At 39.3% G+C, this 18,049-nt stretch overlaps 1 protein-coding gene across 1 annotated transcript; it reads right to left on the bottom strand.

The window, feature by feature from the left end:
- Positions 1-13,468: 13,468 nt before the first annotated feature.
- LOC148716178 (uncharacterized) lies at positions 13,469-18,008 on the bottom strand. Its single transcript, XM_088745242.1, has 4 exons — positions 17,858-18,008; positions 16,991-17,144; positions 16,056-16,183; positions 13,469-14,129 (listed from the first exon to the last, which is right to left on the bottom strand). The coding sequence occupies exons 1-4, from the start codon at positions 17,864-17,866 to the stop codon at positions 13,902-13,904; spliced, it is 519 nt and encodes a 172-aa protein (XP_088601368.1). The 5' UTR covers positions 17,867-18,008; the 3' UTR covers positions 13,469-13,901.
- Between the last annotated feature and the right edge of the window lie 41 nt (positions 18,009-18,049).

Genomic DNA, 18,049 nt, shown 5'->3' with positions numbered 1-18,049 from the left:
GATGCCATTGTTACAGAGAATTTTTTGATAACAACTGCTCGATAGCATAAGCTGTTGCTAGGCAACATGGAGATCAATCGTCAGCAAGTAATTTTGCCCTCTTCACAAGCAAAATTAAGAAAAAAAAATACCCTCTTCATTGACCAAACAGCTTTCAGTAATTTTGCCCTCTATGTTATTAAAATAGTTAATCACTAGCCCAAGTATCTAGCTTTGCTAGCGGCAAGGAAACCAGCGCAGAAATGTTTGAAGATTAAATATTTAGGAACTGAAGTGTTTGGGTACCGGTCAGTTTCGAACTTAGACCCTGTACCGGCCATGGGGTTAACACAAGTAGGAACTGGGTACGAAAGGAACTTTTAGTTCCTTAGTAGGTAATTTTATGATCGCCTTGTGCACCGAATGTTTTGTACTGGTTGTCAGTCTAGATTTTCAGGCTTGCATCCCAAAGTAAACTTTCAATGAAACACAGCAAACACTGAGTGAAACAAGAATAGGTGACGCGTGAACTTCGGCCACATAGATTTTCTTTCACAAAGCATCGAGTTTCGCACAAAGATGAATAAACATGTTATGTATGTGACTTACGCTTGTCAAGCGGAAACAACAATGTTTGTTTATAAGAATGAAATGTTGTATTTTAGGGTACAGTCGAAACTGCAATTTGCGGTCACCCACCGGGAATAGCGGGGTGACCCCTCAATACAGGTTCCAAAGTAAAGGAGTCAAACGCGATAAAAAAAAACGCCATTTTGTCCTAACAGTAAGATTGGATGAGCGCTTAATACGTTGGTCAGTGTATCCTAACAGGTCATTTTGTCCTAACGGTTACGATTGGATGAGCGCTTAAGGCGTTGGTCAGTGTGAAATGCGCCATGTTAGGAACAGATTGTCCGTTGCACGACTGCTCCGTTACTTCATATGAATATGAGGATTTCTGTAAGAATTTGCACGTAATAACGATTTTATTTAACAGGAATTTATTTCAATTAGCTCTCTTTTAACCATGACCAGATTTTCAGGTGTCTAAACATTCTTGACCCATTGCTAAGATATCAATTGAAATTCGAGCTTTTTTGTAAGTTTGCTTTTTATGTTTACATAATTGACTTGAATGATTTCTTTTAAAAGTATATCACCTAATTTCGAAAAATTTCGTTTTCCGCCAGTGAAACTGTTAGATTCACTCAAATGTATTTTTGTTGATCTCTGTGAAAAGGCTTTTACGACAAACCCTGACCCCTTTTTCTTCGAATTGCTGAAAGCTATTGAAAATACAAGGAAAGAAGCGCTAGTTCAGAACGAAAACAAAAAGATTTGAAAACAGTCTGTGCAACTGAATAAACTGAATGGGTTTCAGTCTATGTTCATAAAGCTGAAGTCTTCACTTCTTTCTGCAAGTTGTAGAGAACTCTAATTGCATATTCAGGTAGAAGAGAGAAACCATCATCGATCTCTGTAATAACCCCAGTTAATCTTCAACTGTTGTAAAGAATTTCGTTGATTGCTTAACAACTATCGAACTGTTTAAATGTTAGAAAAGGCAATTTAGTTCAGTTGTTGCATTTTTGTTTTTCGATAAGCTTTGAAATCATGTGTTTCTCCGGAAAACCGTTTACGCTCTTCGTCTAATTTTTCTTTTTTGCATTCCATGACTTCTCAATATACTTTTATAACATAACCAAGGTAAAGCGCGCGCTCTGATTGGCCAATTTAGCGTCCCCCATTTGCCCATGGGTGTACGCTGCTGACGTGGGCAAATGCAAAGACTATTTTTCCGCGCGCGCTTGTTTTTTCTGGTCGCGTAAGATTTGTTAATTAAAAGAGAACTCTTTAGCTACAATGTATCAATGTTATGTTATAAAACAAATGGTAAACACCACAGCGTACACTATTGAGTTATGGATGCACTTGGGAGGTTTGCTAAGCACTCAAGAAGCTAGAGTCGCTCTCGGCTATCGCCTCGAGCGACTCTTACGCTTCTTTCGTGCTTAGCAACCTCCCGCGTGCATCCATAACTCAATAGTGTACGCTGTGGTGTTTACCATTTGTTAATTAGACTGGAGGATTTATTTTTCTTAGTAGACAATGCTTTTTTTCCGCTATACTTATTCCCTGTTAGCCGGACGGTTTTCTAATCTTTCTCCGTAGGATGGTCAAAGCGTTTCTTCTCGGACTTTGCGTCTTCTTTGCCGCGCTCGCCTTTTGCAGCAGTCTCAAGGATGCCATGGAGCAAAATCTGGAGGCCAACATGAATCCAGGTAATAAACAGTTACATTTAAAAGTTAAAATTCCTTTCCTTAGAAAATTACGAAAGGGAAAAGACGTCCAAAAACGGTTTTCATGTGAAAAAGCCGGGGAAGGGAAGGGACGTCCTCGGTGTTTTTCATGATTTGCCTCTGTGTAGGAAGGATAGACGGCGCGTATTTTGTGCACACGATCAAAGTTCGCGGGGGAGGCCGAGGTTGGTTGTGTTCAAATCCTCGAGGGAACTCTGAAAACGGGTTTGATCTGAGAATGACACGAGAGTTATTGGTTTGGGATTAATTAAGTAAATGACAACAACAACAACAACAACAACAACATTGACTTTATTTTTTTTAAAATTATAGAAATAAGGCTTTTGTAGCCCGCAGTTAGCAAAGCTATTCTAGGCGGGCTACCTAAACAGACACTGTATAGGCTCTCTCTCTCACACACACACACACACACACACACACACACACACACACACACACACACACACACACACCCACACGCACACACACACACACACACACGCACACACACAAACACACACACACACACGCACACACACACACACAACAATAAAATAAATAAATGAGCAAATAAAAATAAATAATAGTAGTGATAATCATGTTAAAGGTTTTAACTGGGCCAGTCATACAAGGGAGTTTTTAACAGGTCAAAGAGAAAGCTAATCAGTTGAAATACAAATATAAGCTAGAAAGGTCAAGATAGCGCAAGTCAACATTCATCTCCTCAATTTCAAGAATTTTCAAAAGCAAGTGAGTTAGCTTACGTTTAAAAGGTGCTTTCCTTAGCTTACGAATTTCAGGGGGGATGCCATTCCATATTTTCGCACCAACTCTAGAAAAGGAAAACAACTGATGATTTGTTCTCGACTGTTTTATATAAAAGCTTCCAGCTACTGAGAAACGAGTAGAGTAGGAATGAACCTGTTCAGAGTGAGTAAAAAGTTCAGAAATATTGGGAGGAGCACAGCGATTTTTGATGTCATGTAACAGAGAGGCAACCAATTTGAAGTAAAGCATTTTTATCGGCAGAATTCCCGAACCACTAAAAAGAGGAGCACTGTGAGATGTATAATCGGAAAAGTACATTAGACGAAGAACCCGCTTTTGTAAAATGACGATTTTCTTTAGATGAGTATTCGCGGCTTGGCCCCAAGCAACGAGACCATAGGAAATATATATGAAGAGTCTTTCTCATGACCTGATCATCTCTTATCAACATGAATTGAAGCGATTTCGTCAAATCACCAGCCGTTTTGTCGAGAATCAAATTGTTCACTCCCTTAACAAAAGCTCGTTGTTACTGGCTTTATTGGCGATGGGAAGATGGCCGGATCGGACGGGTTGTCGTGAGCCGTACGCCTTTGTTGAATTTTTTTTTAATTTCTTTTGTCCGAAAATGTCAATTCTAATAGGCCATTTCCTAATTACAATTGGTCTCTTTTTCAAAACGAGGTCTGGTGTTGAGCCGTTCGTATGAATATGAGTCCAATTTGCATGTGAATGAAAACTTATATTTATACGAAAGGATGAGAACCAAGACTCGCTTTGAAAAGAGGTCAAAGGTAATTAGGAGTTGGGCAACTATGACCTTGAACATACAAGAACAAGAGTTACATTTTTCGATGCATTGTGAGTTTCCTGCCCTGATTTGAAAGAAATTAAGGAAAAGTTGACGTATTTAACGTAAATAAAAAGTTAAAACAAAATTCTATCCACATTGCTAAAAATAATTCGTTATACACCGAATGCAAATATGGCGTCCAATTTGAGTTGCCATTGTTCTGGGCTGACTAGCCTCTCACACATGTAATAATCCTTTTGTATTTCCACGTGAAGACGAGGCTAGTCAGTCCAGAACAATGGCAATTCAAATTGGATCCCATATTTTCATTCGGTGTATAAGAACAACTTTTAAAGCAAAGGGTGCTTGTAAAAAGTGTCGCAGTAGTCGGTCAAAAGATACGAAATATTCAGCTTACAACTTCCTTCAGGGTTTTTAGGACCCACCGTGGATGTTACTAAAACTAGTAACGGGGAACGGGGAATGGCGAACGGGAAACGGGTGTACAGCGGTAACCCGCCTGAGAATTCAAAATGGCGGAGTAGAGGGAACTAAAAGGGTCTGGCAACTAGTTTTGAGTACGCTCTTCGAACGCGATCGTCGGAGCAAAAAGTATGGATGGTAAGTGTAGGTTTTATCGAAGGATTTTACTTTGAAATGTTGAATGCCTCATAAAGTTAGTTTTTGTCTGGCACACATTGCAGGTTGCATAGAAATCAAATCCTCGGAGAGGTGAGTATCTTACAATTCATGCACAACATTTGAACAATCAATTCAGAACTACAAGCTCGCGGCATTTATTCTTATATTCATAATATTCATAGAGTAATTGTACTGCAAGGTAATGAAGTTTACCTCCAATATCTTCACCGTTACAACCTAGCAATATCAATAATGTTGTAAAGCAAACAGCTGAATGACTGATATGTTGAGTTTTAAATGACAGTTGTTTTTTTCTTTTTTAAACAGTAAGTTTTGTCGCTTAAAATGATTTCTTATGAAATTGAAAACAATGTCTAAGAAGGAAAATGCTATTTATTACAGTAAAAGACAATTTTAACCTGGATTGGTAGACCTTCATATTCATATTTCATATTTTTTCATATTTTAGCATGTCTTCAAAGCTTTTTTGAGGGCCTTTCGAAGATTAAATGTTAAATTAAATGTTAGATAACATGTTAAATTAAATGTTATTAATAGTTCTGTTAATGTTTGATTTGTCTATCGTTTACATGGAAGTTTAGGGGTCGATACAAAGATATGTTCCTGATGTTATTTTGCGGTAAGGTAAGCAGATATCGGGAGATGACAAAACGCGGAGCCCTACTCCATGGAGTACCCTATGGAGTACCTTAATGAAGTACCCCTAAAAGTCATGTATTGGTCAAATAAAATATTTTATGAACATGGTGGATCGTTTAGATGTACATATCCTAAAATATATTGAGCTTACCAGCTCTCCGAATGTCACAGCTCGATACAATCCAGTTTTTTGGGGGACAGTTGACTAGGGCTCTCAGTCTTACTGGTTCCTCCATTTTGGTTTTACCGCTGTGTAATGAGTCCTTTGACGAGAAGACAAACAACTCCATATGATGAACAAAACCCACTGTTTTGATTTCAGCACGAGGTAAAATATTTAAAGTGCACCTACACTCAAAAAATTTTTTTCGCTTAACGAAGTAAGCTTATTTTTTTGAGTATTTCTGCGCAAAAATTTTTTTATTTGCTCAAATCTTCAATTTTCTATGCCCAGTCAAAATACGGAAAATCGGCCGCCATCTTGCCCCACGACCGAGTTTAAAGAAGAATGGCTCTAGCGGGTAATGTGACGTCAAATCGAGAACACGAAAGTCTGCATCTCACACATTTTCACTTGTTTGGGAAGATTGTCGTCGATATCGTCCGAAATATGCCGACTACGTGTGTTGTATGAAGATTGTATGGAGCGCGATACCCTCTTGCAAATTTCGCACGTTGCTACATCCTTCTACAACACACTTAGTCGGCATATTTTCGGACAATTATCGACTACAACCTTCCCAAACAAGTGAAAATGTGTGAAAAGCAGACTTTCGTGTTCTCGATTTGACGTCACATTACCCACTAGAGCCATTCCTCTTTAAACTCGGTCGTGGGGCAAGATGGCGGCCGATTTTCCGTATTTTGACTGGGCATAGAAAATTGAAGATTTGAGCAAATAAAAAAATTTTTGCGCAGAAATACTCAAAAAAATAAGCTTACTTCGTTAAGCGAAAAAATTTTTTGTGTGTAGGTGCACTTTAAGCTTACTGCATTTCCCAGATCAACAACCCCAGTCGGATTTATTTGCCGACCCGTCACTTTTTTTTGGTTTGTTTACATACCTCAATTCTATTGCACTACAAATAGATGGGCGAGGAGAAGCTCAGTTTAAAGATAGGGATTAACTTTTTAAGTCTCAACCTACAAATGTAAGCTTGTATCCTCTTCGTTTCGCACATTTAAGAAACCCATGAGGCCATGTGTTACTAGATGGAGCGCCACACTTCTTACAGACGCCACACATAAACAGGTATTTTGGAAGACGTAAAACCCGTTGCAGAATGAAGGTTGTCCCTCCTTTTGACCTCTTGAGGATTATATGAAAATAGATGGTAGTCGGCCTATTAACGATAACGTTCATGGATGCTAGCAACATTAAAGCCTTCCATTGGAAGTTGTCAGCAGTTTAATGTTAATTTCAAGATGGCGGTCAATTCGTATACTACATCGAACTGCGACAATTGGAGAGCTGACAAACTCAAAATATATCAGGATATGTACATCTAAACGATTCACCATGTTCATAAAGTATTTTATTTGACTAATACATGATTTTTAGGGATACTCCATCCAGGTACTCCATGGGGTACTCCATGGAGTAGGGCTCCGCGTTTTGTCATCTCCCGCAGATATCTGCATGTTGTAATTTCAATAACTAGGCTGGTTATTACGTTTCCTAGCTCATTTCTGTTAAGCTAAGATATTACCTCCTTGCTACTTATCTGCGAAAAATTCTGTTGGCCAATGCAAACAACCAACATACCCAAACTCTGCCAAAAGATGCAGATTTTAGGAAGGAAAAACAAAGAGGGACGTCAGAACAAATGTGGCAGTCACTGCAGAAACGTCTTCGAATTCTAGCCTCGGAATACTCATCCTCGGAGACCCAGGGGCAGTGAGGCGATTTCAAGCTAAGGGCAGAAGAGCCCCTGGGGACATTGTCTTACAAGACTAGTTCCAAACGGTCGCAGTCGTTCTGGCATCTGATTGGTGCCAGAAAATCTTTGTGTTTTTCTGCCCAATCAGAGGGAAGTGTCGTTTGGAGTCCTTTCGTGTGTTTTAACACGCACATATACAACAAGCTCTGTTGCTCGCAATGTTTGTCTCGGTCGTGCGACGAAGCTTTGCGCGAGGGGAAAAGTTTCAGTCTCAACACACAATGTAAGAGAAATCGATCAGATTGTCTGCGAAATCTTACCGGAAATTATACTGAATATTTTCGCAGGTATCACAAGAGAACGAGTTTAAAAGTTTGCGAGGTTCGTTTTAAAACATAATAGTTGCAGGCATTGATATGTCGCATTAAACGTTAGATGAGATGTAAGCTTAAATATTTTTAGATTTTTTGTACAATTTGTTGTGACTGAAACTTTTCCAAGCCCGTGAAGTTATTTCGTCGCACGGACCACGCAGGTATGTCAAGCAACTGGCGCTTACGTAGCTTTCTGTGCGCGCCAAATTCTAATCGTTGCTTTGCAGTAAAGTCTTTACAATATGGCCAAACTTGCAGAGAACGTTAAGTACGTGGACGACCTCCAGCAAGCGCTTAAAGAAAGCTTAGCTGTGTTTCCGATTAGCTAATTAAAATCTGAACAAAAACTAATCATCGAGAACATCGTGGAAAGGAGATATGTTTTCGGACAGTTACCGAAGGGGTTTGAAGAAAGTTAATCTTTCAACTGCTGCGTTGAGTGTTCAAATTCTTGAGCTCGAAAGGCCACGGATCCTCCTCTAGTCCCTTGGTCATTGCCACTTCACCTCTTTTGTCGATAGTTGAAGACCAAGTTAATTACCTTTGATCATTGGGAATCGATGCTGCTTTCATTGGGGAAAACAAAACCAAAGACAAAGAAATATTGGATGGAAAGGGCGAGCTTGCCTTATTGCAAATGTCAGCTTCGTACAGGGTTATCTACCCACATCTAATAATCAAAAGTTTCCACGTTCAGCTTTTCTTTTTAATTTTTCAAGCGAAGATTAGATTAGATTTTGGCCGGGCGTGCACAAAAAAATGCGTAAGCGCCAGTTGTTCGACATACCTGCGTGGCCCGTGCGACGAAATAGCTTCACGGGATTGGAAAAGTTTCAGTGACAGCAAATTATACAAAAAAATCTTGAAAGATTTAGGCTTACATCTCATCTAACGTTTAAAGCGGCATATCAATGCTTTCAACCATTGTGTTTAATACGAACCTCCCAAACTTTTAAACCCGTTCTCTTGTGATACCTGCGAAAGTATTTAGTATAATTTCCGGTAAGATTTCGCGGACAATCTGATCGATTTCTCTTACATTGTGTGCAGAGACTGAAACTTTTCCCCTCGGGCAAAGATTCGTCGCACGGCCGAGACAAACATAGCGAGCAACAGGCTTGTTCAATATGTGCATGTTAAAACACACGAAAGGACTCCAAACGACACTTCCCTCTGATTGGGCAGAAAAGAACAAAGATTTTCTGGCACCAATCAGATGCCAGATCGACTGCGACCGTTTGGAACTAGTCTTGTAGGACAATGTCCCCAGGGGCTCTTCTGCCCTTAACTTGAAATCGACTCACTGCCCCTGGGTCTCCGAGGATGCGGAATACTAGGCTTCGTGGCTTCGCCTGGGCAATAGTTAAATAAAAGCGAGTCGTCTAATTTCGCTGCAAGCGGCGACATAGCGATAAAATCAATGTTTGTAAACATCGTTTACTCCGCCATTTTGAATTCTTAGGTGGGTTACCGCTGTACACCCATTACCCGTTTACCGTTCCCCGTTTGCCGTTCCCCGTTTGCCGTTCCTCGTTTGCCGTTCGCCGTTCCTCATCTGCCGTTCGCCGTTCCCCGTTACCACTTTTAGTAACATCCACCCACCGTTCGCCATATGAATCCAAGTACACTGTTTGCCCTGTTTGTGCATTTGTTAGCTTGCATACTCCACGACAAGTTCGAAGTAATGTAGATTCCGAGATCTTTAACTTCAGATACAGCTTTCAACTGGTTACCACATAAATAGTATTGAGGACTTGAGAAATCATTCTTTATAGAAATGCGCATCGCTTCGCATGGTAGATGGATGTCGCTTTGCATCGCATGGTAGATGGATGTCGCATCACTCGCATGGTAGATGGATGTTATGGAAAGCCATGATGGACAAAAGTGGTCGAGAATTTTCTCTTCGAGTCGAGAATTTTCTCTTCGAATCGAGAATTTTTTTTCGAGTCGAGAATTTTCTCTTCGAGTCGAGAACTTTTTCCGACTCGAGAATTTTTCCTGACTCGAGAATTTTTTCTTCGAGTCGAGAATTTTTCCTGAGTCGAGAATTTTTTCTTCGAGTCGAGAATATTTTTTTCCCCGTGTCGAGAATACCCAATGTGCCTTGCTATCCTATCCCTCTGTTTTGTCAAGCAACATGGCGGCCTGGAAGTCACGGTCATTGTGTGCTTGTGGCCTTTTTACACGCCGTAGTTGTTCTTCAAGTCACTGAAGGTAATATGGAGGACCTGGAGAGGTTTCTTTCGTCGATACAAGATTGTATTTGCCGTATAGAACAAGAAACAGCTCCTGACAACTATGGAAATATGGAATATTTACACGGTCGGTAGAAGGCTTTGTTCAGATTATCGCGTCGTTTTCTTTGGTTCTCGCAAATGTGCAGGGCTTTCTGGAGATAAAGGTGCTGATTGAGGATCTTTTGCAATACCTGCGGGAGTTACTTTACCATAGCAAAGAAAAAATTGCTCGTTATGTCGAAGATAGTACCGAGTTTCGTAATGTACCTAAGTTCCGAGAAAGATGTTCATTAGGTAGACCAAGATACAGCGTAACAGCAGAGCAAATTGAAGTACTTCGCCGCACCGGTATGCAGTGGACAGCTATCGCAAAGCGTCTTGGTATAAGTACCAGAACTCTGTCCAGAAGAACAGAATTAGGTATAGTTGATTACAGCGATATTGATGCAGAGGGCCTAGATAGGAATGTAAGAGATATTTTACGATTAACACCATTTTCTGGTGAAACGTACGTACCAGGAGCTTTAAGAGCACGAGGCATTTTTGCTCAGAGGTGGAAAATCCAGGAAGCCTTACAAAGAATTGATCCTGTAAACCGTGCCATTTGGTGCAGATATTCAATTCAAAGACGTCTCTAGAACGTTAAAAAACCAAATCATTTGTGGCATATTGACTCAAATCACAAGCTGGAGGATTGTTTTGCACGGCTGCATTGATGGGTATAGTAGAGCAATAGTTCACTTGAAGTGCTTCACTAACAACCTAGCAAGTACAGTCTTGCAGTGCTTTGTTAATGGCATACAGGAACTGTGGACTTCCATCACAGGTAAGAGGGGATAGGGGCGGGGAAAATATAGATGTAGGTGTTTCAAACATTTCATATCTGTGGACTTTATTTCCCACAGTTTGAGACCTCTGACAGTCCATTATGGGTGCTACTAAGATATTGGGTAATCCCACCTTGTTGTAAGTACCTTAATAATGTACCTTTCATTTTTTTAATACTCTGTAAACAATAAATCTGTTTATCAGTTGGACTTTTTATCTAGCTTTCTGTAATGCTGAAGAAATACGTGAATACATTAAAAGTAGTTTATAGACTATATTCATAAATGGCGGCTGTTTTATTTGTCTTTTGTTGTTATGCAAATTAGCCCACCCAGCCTGGTTTGCATATCCTAAATTGAAAAAGAATTCTTGCTGTAATGTGAGGCTTGGAAGGCTAATTTGCACAATAACAAACGAAAAATCAATCAGCTGCCATTTATGAATAAGGTCTATGCAGTGAAGCAGATCGCTGTCAAATACACAATGAAAGAAGTTCAGAGGGTATTTATTGAATTTTTTTGGGTTTCCTTGGAAAGCCCAACTTTCAAACTGTCATCCATCCTCGTTGTCTTTTTCTCCCAAAAAAGGTTCACTTTTGGCGCCTCTGCTCAAGACCTATCTATCAAGCTTGCCCCCCCCCCCCCCCTCGGGTTGTTATAAGACTGCAATTCAATCTGTCTTGTGACCACTGAGGTATAACCCATCTGTGGGGATTATGATAATATATCACAGTAATAACAGTAAACACCGAAGGGAAAAATTCTGCTGTCCATCATCCATTTGTAATGACTAGAAGCCTTGGACATTTGCGAGAACCAAAGAAAACGACGCGATAATCTGAACAAAGCCTTCTAACTGATCGCGTAAATATTCCATATTTCCATTGTTGACGGAAGCTGTATCTTGTTTTATACGGTAAATACAATCTCTTATCGACAAAAGAAACCTCTCCAGGTCCTCCATATTACTTTCAGTGACTTGAAGAACGACTACGGCGTGTAAAAAGGCCACAAGCACACAATGACCGTGACTTCCAGGCCGCCATGCTGCTTGACAAAACAGAGGGAAAGGGCAACAAGGCACATTGGGTATTCTCGACTCGGCGAAAATTCTCGACTCGAAGAATTCTCGCCTCGGGAAAAATTCACGACTCCAAGAAAAAACTCTCGAGTCAGGAAAAATTCTCGAGTTTAAGAGAAAAGTTCTCCACTCGAAGAGAAAATTCTGGACTCGAAGAAAAAATTCTCGACTCGATAAGAAAATTCTCGATTCGGCGAAAAAATTCTCGACTCGGGGAAAAAATTCTCGACTCCAAGAGAAAATTCTCGACTCGGAGAAAAATTTCTCGACCACTTTTGTCAATTATGGCTTTCCATGGGATGTTGCATCGCTTCGCATGGTAGATGGATGTCGCTGCGTGGTCTTATGAACTGAAGCGAAATATAGTTAGAAACTGAGCTATTATCAAGACACAGTCACGCTTTTGTTGAAGAGAAATGACCGATTGGGTTTCCTTTTCCGTTTTGATTGTTTGCATGTTTTTTTTCGCATTATTCACTTCTCGCTAACATTTTCAAGTCGTAAATTGACGGGTGAGGTTAAGTTGATGTATTCGTTAGATAAATTTTAATAACTAAACGAGAATTGATAATATAAATATGTTCTGTTGTCTCACGAGAAAGTCACTAGATGTAGAACGCGACGTTTCGACTGCTCACAGAGAGTTATCCTTTCAGTGATTATTGTTGGCCGTTTTCAATCATGCGACTAGTTTAATGATGTGGAACCATTGCGAACCATTGCTTTTCCGTGTGTTACGATTCCTCGATTTCGCTTCCGAAACTGACTTGCAGAGATGCTTTTGTTTGTGAAAGTTACTTCACATTATTTTTATTCGTCTTATTCTAATTCCTCTTGTATAGTTTCCTTCCACTTGAGATTACAAAAAATTAGAGCATTGGTTTTTTTTTTCTTGCCTCTCTTGCCATCAGTAAATCAATCACGACTGAATTCGAAAAGGTGTAATCTTGTAAAATACATGACGGGTCTTAACATCTTCCCTACCCCCTCCCTCCTCTGGGGCAAGCTCTCCGATTCCGAGCAGAGCAGGTGAGGAGGGGGGTCCTCTCAGGTCGGCGTTTATTCTTTCTACCAATATGGCCTTCGAGGGTGGAAGGTTGAATTTTGAGGCTACTTTAAGACTGACTGTTAAATATTTGAAAGTAACGGTGCATTGTTATTTGACGCTAGAGTCTAAATTCCTTGAAATGAAGGAATATTAATGAGTGAGTCAGCCTGGTTCAGCTTATACTGGCAGAGAAGCCATATGTGGCCAGCACTTTTTGTCCCTGCCGAAATGTTACGGTGCAGGGAGATCACGAGGTATGTTTACTTTGTATTTAACCAAAGATGAATGTTGAGTAGCTAGTATGTTGTGCAAACTACGCTTCGTATATTTTAAACCCATATCATACTTCGGAGTAAAATTGACATCGATGGCAATTTCTTTCCGGTTCAAATTAGATTTTTGCGATGCAGTTGTGTTTTATCAAAGCACGAAAAGGTTGAAAGTAGTTTTTTTTGTAACGTGGAAAAATTGCAAACTAAACAGATGCAATACAAAAAAAAAACTGTCGTATCTTCGCAAATGTCTCGCAATCGTGCATGATAATCTCCTACTTTGGTTGGTGCGTAAGCAAATGTTCATCTTAATTAACTTTTGACCATATATAAACAGTAGGAAATTGACCCATTCATTCCCAAGATCTCCTGAAGTATTTCTCTTTTCGGTCTGTCACACAATGTTTGATTCGATCAACGACAATGTTGAGTAAATCATAAATTGATTTATCAAAGATCTTTTTGTTTCAAGATTTTTACCAACATGTTCACAACTGCATGCAAGTCTTACAGAAACTGATCAGAGGTTTTTCTATTTTTAAAATAGTCCAGTAACCTTTTCTAGCTTTTGCAGAGAATAAGTACCAAAATGAAAAATCTATAGTTAAGTATTTTGATAGTTTATTACAAGAATATGACATATCTCAAATTAATTATAAACTGTAATTCACTAATAGCTCAAAATCGGTCACTTTTCTCAAAAATTCATCTTTAAATATATATTTTTTTAAGTTACTTTGGCATCAAAGTGATATTCATTATAACATATTTAGCAAAACATTCCCTAATTTTAATTCTTGTTTTATGAAAAAATATTTTCCCAAGATGTATAAAATTACATTTTCAATCAATAGTTATTCTATCCTAAAACAGACGATAAAAACTATGTGTTACTATATACTAAAGTTCATGAGCTTTGTGGTCAAACTGACCCTGGATATGACAGCTTAAAATAAGCAAAACAATTTCCTCACAGGAATTTACTGTTTAGAAAATATCTCTTAACTGTAACTTTAATTTTGCACTTACAAGAGATTTTATATCACCGAAAACCAACTTTCCTCCCCATTTGAATCTACTTGAGATGTGTTTAAAGGTTCTCCAGATTGATCAAAACCGAGGATGCGTCGTTTATCTTTGAGATAAGACTTGAAGTAAAACAGCTCACTGCCAGGTTCCCTTGCCACCTTGTAGAACAGCACCTCTGGACTGTCTTCTCTAACTTGTTCAAGATTGTTGTATTGGCTTGGAGGTTTAGGAAGATCCTGTGGACAAGAGCAGTCAGACTCTGTGTTAGAGCAGCTCAGGAAAGGTCAGCTGTTAGTGACAGTAGCTATCTCAGTGAAGCTGACCCATGATTCCCAGAAGTGATCAACAAGCATTAACTACTAAACAGGTAATGAGAGTACTCAAATTTATCAAGTAGAAGTTTGTATCTCAATGTAGAATCAAATTATTGCAACTGACTCACAATGGAATATGTAGGTTCTGGGAGTGAGAGAATTCGTTAATTAGACTATGAATGGTTTTCTAGGAAAAACAGTATCAGGGATCACTGGATCAAGGATCAAGAAGCGAGGATCTGTTCAAAATAAATCAAATAAATTGAATAAATTAATGGGCATGATTAATTGTTCATCTAGGTGACTCAGTCAAGATCTCCCGTATGCTAAAGCAAAAATAAGAGAAAATACTAAATACTGAGAAAGCCATACCACTTTGTGCAATTGTCAAGTTTTGCCTATTGACCATTAGGACTGCTATTGAAGACTGACAGCTACAGAGCGGGTTTAATTGTGCATATGCTATATTCACAGGTGATTGTGTCTCTGACTTCCGGTACAATTTCAAAACACGAAGCCGTTTTTGGTGACTGCCGGAGTGAACCGCAAATTTTCAGCTGCTTTAACTTCATCTCTTCAAATTTTTACTGACCTCGTATCCTTAAAGAAAAAGCAGGTGGAATGCATCTGAAGAATCACTTGCTTAGAAGAGAACGCTTTAGTAATTTTTCCGGTGAAATTTGACGAGAGACGTGATTCGGAAAGTGATAAAATTGTATCGCCCCACTGAGTTGTTGTTGTGAGTCCCCTGGAGTATATATGGAGGCAACAAGTCGAAAATCTCATGAGCACACACTGGAGAATTGAATCAGTTCTTAGTTTTATTATTATCTTTTTTTAAAGAGAGTACCTAATGATTAATGAGAAAGATTTCTTTTTTCTTTTTTCTGTCACCAGTAAGCAAAATAAAGGACCTTGACGTTTGTCGATGCTATGTTTCTCGATAGCTTTAGCAGTGGCACCGCAACAACGGTTAAGCATGGTGCGCAAAAGCAGAAGTGCTTCAAAAATCTGCAATGATTTTGATGACATTACTCTTGCACTGTACATGTAAATCATGTTTTTCTGCGAGCCGCCAGAATTTCTGGTGATTAATATAGCATAACAAAAGATAACATCGCTGTTGACAGACAGGCGTTGATTTTTACTTTAATCGTGTATCTCACTCTCTTATCAATGATAAACAATACAAACATTCTTGCTAACGACAGACACAATTATGCAAAAGTGGCTTCATGTTTTGAAATTGCACCGGAAGTCAGGGACGCAATTACCTATCGACACTCAGGATAATCTAGACATTTCCTGTGAATATAGCACATGCACAAGTAAACCCGCTCTGTAGCTGTCAGTCTTCAATAGCAGTTCTAAGAGTCGGTAGACGAAAATTGACACTTCCACAAAGTGGTACGGATTTCTCAGTATTTAGTATTTTCTCTTACTTTCGCTTTAGCATACGGGAGATCTTAACTGATCGAGTCACGTAGATGAGCAATAAATCATGCCTATTAATTAATTATTAATTAATTAATCATGCCTATAAATTAATTTATTTAATTCATTCTGAACTGATCCTTGATCCGTGATCCTTGATCTGGTTTTCCCAGGAAACCGACTATGAACTCAAGATTTCTATCATGCTACGGTTTTGATTACAAAGTAAGTTCAGAATGGGACTTAATCAATATTTGTCGAGTTTTCCAGGTTAAGTTTCTGGGTGAGTAAGTAGGATTTTTGCTCATTTAGCTCATTAAATAAAATGTCCAAGACAAGGAGATACTTGATATTTGAATTTTTAATGTTAGCTCCGACATGAGATAATTAACATGCAATTTTCTGTAATCGTACCTTGGCAATGACAGTGTCATTGTCCTTGTTTATTGCCACAACGCTTCCACTTTTATTCTCTAAAATGACAACTTGATGAGCTTTTCCATTTGCGTCAACCTCCTGGACAGCGTGGATCTTAAAACGAGCTGTTGAAGAATATAGTAATAAATGAGACATTTGTTTAGTAAACCATACTAATAAGTAAATGTTCACTGATCAGGTATTTTTACGAGGCAAGAAACTTTCTTTTGTACTTATTTGTCCCTTATTTGGACAAGTCTAGAGCTTCTTTTACCTGTGACGGTGATGTTCAGTAAGGCGAAATAAGATACTAGTCACCGACCTCGTTCCCAGGGTCTCTCATCCTCCCGCCCCTTGGAGCGAGTGAGGATGTGTTTTGCACTTCACTGACAGATGTTTTTATTCGAGCATTTTTTTGTTTATTTAAGATAAAGCATTTTTTGTTCATCTGAGATATCATGGGCTGTCAAGATTAGTTGATATACGAGTTGGATTAAGAAAGCAGCAGTGGGGAATCCGAGATCAGCTTGAAAGGATTGTGCTTCATTCGAAAAGTGTGTTTTCTGCCTTTGTGCAAGGACTGGAAAATGTCGCGTCTCAAGCAGGAAAGAATACTTTCTTGTCGCTTCTGTTTTTGTGATATCCGATATAGGCGGCCCTCGCGTGTATTTTTTGCTTTCAGTTGACTAGCTAGCGCGTTTACAGGATAAAACTTGCTGAATAAACTAGTTCAAAACATTGGTAGACTCCGAGGACTTAACATTCCTGGTGAATCTTCAAAACCATTAGTACCCGAACCCATAGTGCGAAACAGAATGTTTTGTTCCCTGTGAACTGTGCCTTCTTCTGTTTCTCTAAGAAGATCCCTGATTGTACATTAGCTGCCACTATTTCTGTAGTTTTGATTGTAAATATATTAGGATCATGCTTACTTTTTTGGTTCTCACTGATTGCATTAGATAATACAGATGCACCATTCACCCACAAGTAGTGACCTGGAACCAGTCCAGTTTCATTTTGAGAGATAAGCTGATGATCTTCAGTGCTCCATTCTCTGTCATGTGTGTCAATGATTCTCACATTTGTCTGTCATGGGTTAAATATGTCATTTATTACATACATCATTCTACAAGGGTATGGCAGGGACAATGGCTAAGGGATGATAGGAGATGTTGCTGGTAAGAATTTCGAAGGGTACTAAGGTGAGGGGGGAGGGGGGGAGAGATTTGGAATCAAAGGGTGTTTAAACGCCAAGTAACCCATCTAGCTGGAGCTTATCCCAGTTTCTGTGGCATAACTGACAAAGAATACGACTCCTTCCCCTGGATGGTATGCTAGTCTTTCGTACATTACCTCCCCCCCCGCCCCTCTACTGCCTCCTTTGAACGTGTTGGGATAATTTCTATAGTAAGAGACATGGTAGGTAAACGTCGCCTATCAGGTCTTGCCATGAGCTACGTAGAGCAATGCTGATCTATGGTAACTATAAAAGACTGTTTTCGCATTTGCAATCCCATTTTCATCTGTGCAAGAGCATAACTGTACACGTCTTAAACGAGCCTTTCAATTTCCAATCTACTTTGAGGGAAAAAAAAAAGTTTTAAAAGCCACTAATTGAAGAGGAAAGTAGAATTTCGCCGGAATGAGGTGGCTCAGTTGTTCGATCTGACAATATTCTACGCACGGAGCCGAAGTATTTGACAAGTCTAATCGCAATGGCATTCATTATGCTCAATCAGTGAAGGTGAAGCGAAGGTTTTCTAGAATATTGGAAATCTAAATTGAATATTTGAACTCACCTTTTCCATGTTCTCTTTGGCCTCTATAGCTTTAGAACACCGAGGTCTGTTTGAAATCTGTGGATGTTTAACAGTAACGAGGTTGAGTGCGGGAGCTGTAGAGAAGAATGATCTCGTGACGATAAATCGCTCTTATTTATCCAGCTCGAGCCTGACATTACGTCATCGATTGAGAGGGGAACTTTCGACTTT

Source organism: Stylophora pistillata, chromosome 14 (genome assembly GCF_964205215.1).
Source record: "Stylophora pistillata chromosome 14, jaStyPist1.2, whole genome shotgun sequence".
Lineage (NCBI taxonomy): Eukaryota > Metazoa > Cnidaria > Anthozoa > Scleractinia > Pocilloporidae > Stylophora > Stylophora pistillata.
This window is presented reverse-complemented; position numbering and strand designations above follow the sequence as displayed.